General features: G+C 31.9%; 2 protein-coding genes across 3 annotated transcripts in view; one reads left to right on the forward strand and one right to left on the reverse strand.

The window, feature by feature from the left end:
• Positions 1–9466, reverse strand: part of LOC102678197 (actin-histidine N-methyltransferase) — a 20051-nt gene extending 10585 nt beyond the window's left edge. Inside the window, exons 1-3 of one of the 2 annotated variants that reach the window (XM_031515324.1) lie at positions 8956–9466; positions 8129–8620; positions 7818–7941 (exon numbers count right to left, since the gene is read on the reverse strand). In XM_031515324.1, coding sequence (XP_031371184.1) covers positions 7818–7941; positions 8129–8620; positions 8956–9073 — 734 coding nt within the window. In that variant the 5' untranslated portion in view covers positions 9074–9466. Of the gene's footprint in view, positions 1–7817; positions 7942–8128; positions 8621–8955 lie in introns of those variants that run through there. The other variant, XM_006609909.2, reaches the window with a different exon arrangement.
• On the forward strand, positions 752–7354 carry LOC102677958. Its single transcript, XM_006609906.2, has 2 exons — positions 752–1199; positions 4274–7354. Exons 1-2 carry the CDS (start codon positions 1074–1076, stop codon positions 7313–7315), a joined length of 3168 nt encoding a protein of 1055 aa, XP_006609969.1. The 5' UTR covers positions 752–1073; the 3' UTR covers positions 7316–7354.
• Positions 9467–9590: the final 124 nt, after the last annotated feature.

Consider the following 9590-nt stretch of genomic DNA (forward strand, 5'->3'; position numbering starts at 1 on the left):
AGAAGACTGCTCTCCGAGTTTCACCGACTTACTTAGGACCGTGTACGGAGAAAACTGGCGTCAGTACGCGGGAACGATTTGCCGAGCGTGGAGAGGAGCGTGCCGTTTCGAAAGTAACGACAGAGAGGCCAGTTCGCAAGGATTCAGGCATCGTGATTCGAAAAAAGAAGAAGAAAAAAAAAGAAAAAGAAGAAGAAGAAGATGGTAGGATCGCGACCGTTATCCGAGGTGATAATAAAGTGAAATTGGAACTAAACGAATTGAACAATCAACGAGGAACATATCATTTAATGTGATCTACTTAAAAACAATTAAAAATAAGATTGTGCTCGATCGATATTGTGGCAAAAATACAAAGGGAAAAGGAAAATATTTGAAAACAGAGAAAGAAAGTTCGCGATATAATCGTGATAAATTGTTTTTTGATCAATTTTCTGGTTAACAATATTTATATATACACATATGTATATATATATATATTTTTTTTAGTTAGAATAGAAAGTTTTCGCAGTGAACTGAACTGTTCTCTCGCCAATTTTGTGATCGAGGGGGGGGAGGAGGAAAATTGAGATAGGTGAGAAAATAATATAGGATAAGAATCGGAGAAGAAAGGGGGGAGGGGGGAGGACGAACAAAAGCGAATAAACCGGAAACCGTGTGAACCGGTAATTAAGAACCGCAAGGGGGGGGGGGGGGGGGGGGGGGAGGACGAACAAAAGCGAATAAACCGGAAACCGTGTGAACCGGTAATTAAGAACCGCAAGGGGGGGGGGGGGGGGGGGGGGGAGGACGAACAAAAGCGAATAAACCGGAAACCGTGTGAACCGGTAATTAAGAACCGCAAGGGAGGACGATAGAGCGGTTCTGCATGAACCCTGAGGATATATTCGGTCTGTGCAACAGGAAGAACGCGATTTTCGTTATCCTGTGTGCGGCGGCGATCTTTGTGCACTTGTACACGAAGGAGGTGGTGGACACGGAAGAGGCGAGGGTCCACGGAAACGTGGACGAGTTGAAGGAGAATTGGTGTTTCGACGACGAGGAATTGTCCGCGTTTCGATCGCACTGCAACGATGTTGAGAACATTCTATCTGCTCTTGTTGATGCTTTTCACGTTCGATTTCCCTCGCGGTAGGACAGTTGATGCGGAGACGAGCGTTCGAGCGAGTACGGGGATCGTTAACAGAGACGAGAATCGGGTAAGGAAATTTCTGTTATTTTGTTATTCCATTCATCGAGCGAATTCTTTGGACCGATTAACAGAGATTATTTTAGCGAAGAAATTTTAGTGTATAGGCGATGAAAATTAAAATCGAGGCAATATTTATATTAGGCAATGAATGATATAAAAATGTTATATTTTTTTTTTAAAATTAAAGATAAAATAAGGAATTAATATTATAAGGATTAATAAATAATAAATAATATAATTGATATAATAATATTTACTAAATTGTTTTCGTCTTTTGATTGAAAGGAACTTCACTTTTTAATTCTTTCTCTCTGCATATTATTTTGCATATATATATATATCGATATTTCGTATATATTTCACGCATATTCCAGAATTTTCATTAATATCAATGTGCATACATGCTTTATAAGTATTATGTAAAAAAAATCCATAAAAAATTAAATTCCTGAATAGAAAAAGAATCTATTATTATTTTCAAAATAATCAAAAATTATCTAACATCGTTGTAATCACTTATTTCTTTAGTAAATCAAATTTTCTTTGGATATTCATGATTGATAAATATATCTGTGTTTTATTATTCTAAATTCTCTCTAAATTACATTCCAAATTAATTTCATTACTTTTCCCACAATAAATCATTCATAATTGACAAATAAAACATCATATCAATATCTAATTATATAATTAAAAAAACATACAAAAATTTTTCGATATTATTATAAAAACATGGGATAATTAAAGTATTAATAATTACTTAATAATTATTATATCTGTTCGAACGAAGAGATCTTGCAACGTCTCTTGCAACGAGTTCGTGGATTTGCTCTTTTAACCGGTCGTTTATTTCCTCTTTCTCTTATTTTTTTCCGGTGGAACAGGTACGTCGTGAAGTGCTCGAGACACTTCAATAGCGAATTCGCATGTAGAATCATCGGACATTATTATTATCCTATTATCTTTGCGAAAGATTGATCTATCTCGTATCGATTAATTTTCATTGTTCATTATGCAATTTTAAAAAAATGAAAAAAAGAAATCTATCAATCACGAATGTTCTCAATCTTATAAGTTAATTTTATATTTCTAAAAAAATAAAAAGATCCAGAATCACGGCCGTATTTAACTAAAACTAATTTCGAAACATTCTTTGGATTCTCGAAATTCTCAGGAATCCCGACATTCTCGAGTTGTGAGATATTTTCGGAATCCTGTAATTTCAAGACGAGGTTTTGACTCAAACCAAATCAACACGATATAAATTAAATTCAGTACAATAATCTGAATCGTAAAGCATCATGTTTTAAAAATATCATTTCACAATAGCACAACGAATATATAAAAATCGATCGCTGGATCACTTTTGATCCATGCTAAATTTTCCTATTCATTACGAAATAAAGTATAAAAAATTTTATTAAATAAATCATTACGCATTTAAAAAATAGATTTATCAATTTCAAACTGGCACAGTTTCAATGAATTGTTAATGTTTCAAGAATACATACATGATAAAAAAAATAAGTTTTTTCGAAAAATCAATTTTAAATATTCCAGAGCAAATAAATACAGCACGAGTATGAAATAAATTTTTTCTAAACTCGTGCAAAACTCGTGTATCTAACAATTTATTTAAGCGATTATCGAAGAAATTATGAAACAAACAATCGATATAGATCACGGCGCGATTTATATCGTGTTTCTGATTATTTTCTAAATAGTTTTTGCGACGATGGCAAATGTCAAAACATGCGTCAAGATTGAAAGAACGAAAAAACTAACTTGCACAGTAGCACATGAACAGCGAGAGAAAGAGAAAGCTGGTACCGAGCGCGGAAAGTTCGAGACTTTGCAAACACTTTGTCGCATATTTCACGTGTTTAAACAAACTTCGTCCATTCTCCGAGTTTTATCGATTAGCGTTACGTTTATTCATATAGGATAGAAAGAAAATGAGCGAAGGGAAAGAAAGGAAGGGAAACTTGGCGTAATTACGTTATTGCATATGAAATGTTCAGAATTTGAAATTGGAAAAAGGTGATTCTTGTTCGTTTTTTCGTTCTTACAAAAAAAAAATTTAATTTTTTTATAGATTTGAATTGTTTTTAATAAGATATTTATAAGTTTTTTATTATTATAAAATTTTTCTGTAAATATTATAATTGTAATCACATTGTATATCACATTACAGAAAAATATATATTTAATTGAAACACGAAATTGTTTGAATTTTATAATTGAAATTGTGGATAAATGTGGTTTGTTTTGAAAATATAAATTTAAACAATACTTTTGTAAGTGATTATGTAAGTGAATATTAATTGCCATAATTAAATTAAGTAGTGAAACTTGAACGCTTTATCAACTTTATACGAACTTTACGATAATAAATCATTGAGACGAATTTTTAGTTTAAATGCTAGAGTGGATATAAAAATATTTCGAAATTAATGGAAATGTGTTCTACATTTTCTCTTTTTATAATATTATTTAATAGAACGGATAAAGTCATCAAGTTTGAAAGTAACAAGATTCAATTCGGAGAAAATTCGTTGCAAAAATTAAAAGTGGAAGTAATTATGATTGCGAAAAATCTACGCGAAATAATACCATTCTTGTATTATTTCTCACGCGGGCATAGATTCTTTGGAAAAGTAAACAGGAAAAAAATCGAGCTGTTTCTACATCAAAAGACGATGCAATATTCTTAGAATTTGCTATTCGAGTTATCGAATAATTCCGTCTTCTTCCATTTTTATTTACGCTATTTTTTGATTTATAGAGAAGGATAATAGCGATTCATAACAATTTTCTTTAATAAGGGAAACAATTTTTTGATAAAAGAAGATAGAAATTAATAAGATTAAACTTCGTTTTAACGAACATCAAATTGTTTATTTATTTTTTAATAGAAAGTTTTCTAAATTTGAAAAATAGAATCCAAAAATATTTTTCATTCTCATTTCTTTTTTTTTTTTTTTTATGAAATATTTTCTAAGAAAAATAGGTCTGCTATTTTAACTCTCCACTTAAATAATTCAAGTTGGCGAGCATTTATCAACATTAAATTATTTTTAGAGGGAAACTCGAGGTCGACCGGAAATCAGAGACGAGAACTCGGGTGAGCTAGTCGGCAAATGGCGGAACAATGGCGAGGCCTTAGAACCTAAATGGCGGGACGGCGATACAGTTCCTCTGCTTCCATTTTCCCAATTTTCCCGATTCTCCAGGGACAAAATCGACAACGAGGAGGAAGAGGACTACGATCATCGTGGAACGAAATACCGTCAAAACAATGGACGAGAAAATTTTCTTCGTACGAGGAACAATCATCGAGCACCTTATAACGATCATGAGAATTACGAATCTATAGAGAACAGGCATGGATATCGCGAACGAGAAGAAATATTGCCACGAAAAAGAAATCGATCCTGGCCTATCGAGAATACGGCTATTTTTAGAGAGACGAATAATAGAAAGAAAGATCAAAATAGAGATCTCAACGAGGACAAAGAAACGACGTCGATGAGATATCGAGAGATATTTCAAGTACGTCCGAATGATTATGAACATGAATTCAACGACGAGGAGTATTTGAAGCCTCGACCGAGGAAACGAAGACCTCCGCAAAATTACGAATTTGCTTTGGTGGAAAACGAAACATTGTTGAATGAGAAAAGAATAAACAATAATCCTGGAACTTGGGCTCGAGGGAACGATCAAGAAAATCCGCCAGAAACAACGTCAAAAAATGATCAATTTTTACAGAATGCCATGGAGCTAAAATCATTATTGAAGATGCAACAGGAAGAGGGTTTGAGTTTGTCAGAGATCCTACAGCGCAGAAATTTGACTCTGAACGATCTACTGAGAGGCAAGGTTGATGTGATCAATGTTTTGAAGATGAAAGACGTCGAGGAATCCGAGGATTATGTTGAAGAGGCGGCGAAGATGATGACCAACTCGTTCGCGAAACTCTCCACAACAACGAAGAAACCAGAATGGATGCACAACGTGAAATCTATAAAAGAGAAGAATTCTCAGAATGACGAGGAATTCGTAATTTCGATCATTCCATCGAACAGTAGCTTGCGTAAGAATCAGGCGAAGGGATCCTCGTTGAGTAGAATAAATAGCGGTGAAATGTATTCAGAAGTTGGGAACGCAACGAGTGGAAAATTGATTCCCGCCAGTGTCGATCCTCCACGAGTCAAAGTTACTATTACGACATCGATGCCGTTACCGGTTGCAACGAATTCTATGGAGCTATTGCAAGCAGACGATGCCACTGTGAAATCACGCAACAATGACGAAATCGGAGCTGAGAGTTTAGACGAGGACGAAATCATGGAATTTTCTGATTTCACCGATTACAAGAAGGGAAGAAATGGTGTGTCTCCGGTTTGGTTGATGATGAAAGACGGAGATACAAGCAAATCTTCCAAAAGAATAGAAAGTACGAAAAATCATTTTGAGGATAGAGGATCGACCTTGAGTATTGAAAAAATATTAAGTCCCACGGAACGTTCAAAATCAATTAGTAATTTATCGATTAATTCTGAGAATGAAGAACAACTTCTTGTTAATTCCACTAATGTTAACAGAAGTGCGATAATTAGGAATGAAGATCATCGAGTTATCCTAGAGCATTCTGAAGATGATTACGGTACTTCTTCTGAAAAAGAATATCAGAGTGATATGCCGATGATGTATTATGATTTGGAACAAAGCACAGAGGTCAATAATTCCAACGATCAAAGGGATATGAGTAAAATTATAATACAGGAAATAGAATCTGCGCTAGATGCAATGTCACATAATGTTAATTCCACTATAGAAAATTATCAAAAACTTACAAAAAATCCATCTATAGATAAAAATAGTAATAATACTCTGAGAAATCATCAGAATACAAACACAACCGAGAAAAAGAGCTATGATGATATTATATCAGAAGTAGAGCCTGAAGCTCGAGCAGAGATTTTTGAATTATTTGCTTCTGGATCAGCAGGAAAAAGATTAGAACGTCTTCTTAAATCGAGGAACATGAGCTTAGAGGAACTAATCGCATTGAGACAAAGAGGTTCTAGTAAAGTTCACTTAGCTGAAGTATCGCGACTCAGAGCTTACAAATCAAATGATGAATATAGAATGAAGAATGTAAATATCTTCAAAGAAATTAAATCTTCGTCTAATGAGGATTTTGACATAGACAAAGTTATAAATCATGAAAACCATGACAAAAGAATTGACAATATGTCACAATCGAGTGAAAATCTAAAAAGCGTTGATTCGTTATTAAATTCAACGAATTCTATTCGTCCTGAAGAAAGTACAACTGACCAATTGATGCCCGATTTAAAATCAAATAGTCACAATAAAGATATAGAGTTTAACAATTCTTCAAAAATAAAAAATGAAGATAATAATAGCAAGGAAGACATCAAAGATAGACATACAGTACAAATTGTTGATTTATTGACAACTTTTAGTTCTCTTCCGTTCATTAAAGATATACAACGAGAGTTTTCAGATCAATACGGTAATCGAGAAGATAAAAACAAATTACTATTACAGAGTAACAATCTTGGCGTGATGTTCATAAACAATGAAAAAACAATACATATCAATGATACATCAAATATCGTAGAATCTGGTTTTGTTAAAGAAATTGTAAAACAAGAACCAAGTTCTATTAACATTCAAACTGTATATAGCGAAGCTGACAATATTTTCGATGAAAATGGAACTAAAAGCGAGAAAACTCTTTCAAGAGTGAAACCAACCATAATAGCAAGTGGCGCTATTCTTGGTGTAACTCTCGTAGTTTTTTTAGCGATATTCATCATATGCAGAATTCGACAAAAACAAAAATATAGATATAAAAACACGTTTTCTAGAGCGGTATTTCAAGGTCCAGTAATGGCAGCCAGGAAATTATCAAATTCGAGTAGTCTAAGTACTGTAATGGTCAATGTAGTTGCCACATCAACGACAAAAAGGCCAGAAAAAACCGAAATTCAGGAACCTGCGAGAGAAGTGGATTCCAAAAGTGACATTGATAATGATTCATTAGATGCTAATGATAGCTGGGAAACAATACCTGATTATATGAAATAAATCAATTTTGATGTATTTGTAATTTGTCTTTAAAAAAAAGAAAAAACTAAAAAACAGTATTTTTACGCTTATATTAATTTAAAATATACACATATTAAAAATTTCAGACTTAAATCATATTAATTTAAGGAAGTAAAATATTATTAGAGATTAATCAGTGATTAATTATAATTTTTTTGTTAAAATAACAAATTTACATATTAGTTTTGCAAATTGTACATATAATTGTATAGAACTTTTAATAGATTATTTCGTGACAACTAATAAAATTTAATATAAGTTTTATTGTAAGTTTATGTAACTTAATATCATATAAGAATATCAAGATTTATTTTAATATTCTCTTAATATTACAGAATATAATAGATTCTTCTAGCATTCTTTAAATTTCATTCTATTTTTTAAATTTATGAATAAGATATATTTATTTATATATGAATAATTCACAAGAGAAATAAATTACTTTTTATATAAAAAAAATTACAATTATTTTATTACTTACCAGTATCTTTCATAAGTAAAAACATCCCTGAGTATAGCAGATACAGCATTATTATTGTTTTGAAATACCTTATTAAAGTAGGAATACTGTCTTGCAATATTTCGACATTGTTTTAGAGCAGCTTCTATAATAATAAAATTTACAAAAAAATTTATATTATTAAAGTAAAATTTTTATGAAAATTAAAATTAAATATTGAAATCATAAAATTACAAAGATTTAAAATAGAAAATTTCAAATAAAGATATTTTTAAGATATTTTAAGATATTTTTGTATAAATATTTATTTAATAAATTATATAAACATTTACCTAATGTAGGACTGCCTTTAAGTTCAATCATATCGGCAGCGGTCATGTATAACACAGTTGTATAAGTAGTGGGAAGGATATCCAAATAAGGCTTCCATTTCGAATTTTCTTTGTGTCTTTCGATAAGAAGTGCAATCGCGAGCGCCACTTGGGGCATATGCTGTATTAGAGGATCATTTTGAAGTGTAATTAATTCTGGAGCTGCATTGTGAATACTGAAAATAAGTCCCCTAGGTATCCTTAAAATTAATTCATTTTCGAGGAAATTACGTTCTGCTTTTAAACCCAAATCGTATCCTGGAAATTCAACAACGCTCGCTCCGTCTACATTCGCGCCATTCTCTTTAAGCCAATTTATGAATTGTCCAATCCCCTGGGATCGTTTCGACGACTCCGTCTTCATTTCCTCCAACCTTTTAACCTTCTCCAAAATCGTTGATATCTCCACATAATTGTCCCATAATTGCGTTACATACGCTGAATTAATACTCACTATTTTAAAAAATGAAAATTATTTTTTTAACAGCATAAATAAATATTACTCATTATTTTATTAATATCGTTATGTGAAAAATTTATAATTTGTAAAAACTAGCAAGGTTAATTAGAATAGCTTTTTATAAATTTAAAATATTTAATGATGCAAAGTTCATACAATGATTTTATAGTTAACATCAAAATGTTTTTATTTATCTTTCATTAATAATATAAAAATTTAATAGGATTGTTTAATATTTTGCAATCACGTTAAAGCAACTTATTAAAAAATAGTAGAATTAAGAAAAATATATAATATTAAAAAATATTTTCATGAAAAATATACTCACGAACAAATAGTTTTTCGCACAAGGCATTTATCTCGTTTCTTTTTGCTAACGATAATTGCCTTTGGTGTGGAACATGTTGTTTACTTTTAGATGATCCGTGAGATTTTCTCCTGCCCATGTTTGTACTATCTCACGGCACTTTCGTGACTTCTTCTCACATTTAGATGCATTATAATGTGTAACGCGCGCCTACGACTGGCAAGAATAAACACTTTTCGCCGAAACGAAAATAGAACATCCGATGCTGTACCTTCTCAATCTCGGGCAACATAACCTCAAAAATGCAAAGCGGAGCTACCTTCGTTCTTTGTGTATCACGAACTCCACTGCACTTTATTGATTTTCAATTTCTGTCAGAGGTCACCTACTTTCGCAATTACGCCAAACGCCTTGTCAGAATCACATCTGATCATTCTTTTTTTTTGTTCCTTCGAGACATATGCCCATGCCATTTTCCTGAACAAATTTAATACAATATATTCAACAGTAAAATCCATTATTATTGCACTAATATAACAAGTAGTGACTTTATTTAATTTAGCAAATATATTATTTACGTTGATATTTTTACGTTATGATGCTACTTTTTTAAAAACGCATATATTTACATTCGAAGTATATATATATATATATAT

Source organism: Apis dorsata, unplaced genomic scaffold (assembly GCF_000469605.1).
Source record: "Apis dorsata unplaced genomic scaffold, Apis dorsata 1.3 scaffold_65, whole genome shotgun sequence".
Classification (NCBI taxonomy): Eukaryota; Metazoa; Arthropoda; class Insecta; order Hymenoptera; family Apidae; genus Apis; species Apis dorsata.

Excerpts from the sequence above, each read along its gene's own strand:
- LOC102677958 (XM_006609906.2), top strand. The coding sequence starts at position 1,074 with ATGTTGAGAACATTCTATCTGCTCTTGTTGATGCTTTTCACGTTCGAT. Across the intron at positions 1,200-4,273 it reads TTAACAGAGACGAGAATCGG|AGGGAAACTCGAGGTCGACC; the intron begins GTAAGGAAATTT and ends AATTATTTTTAG.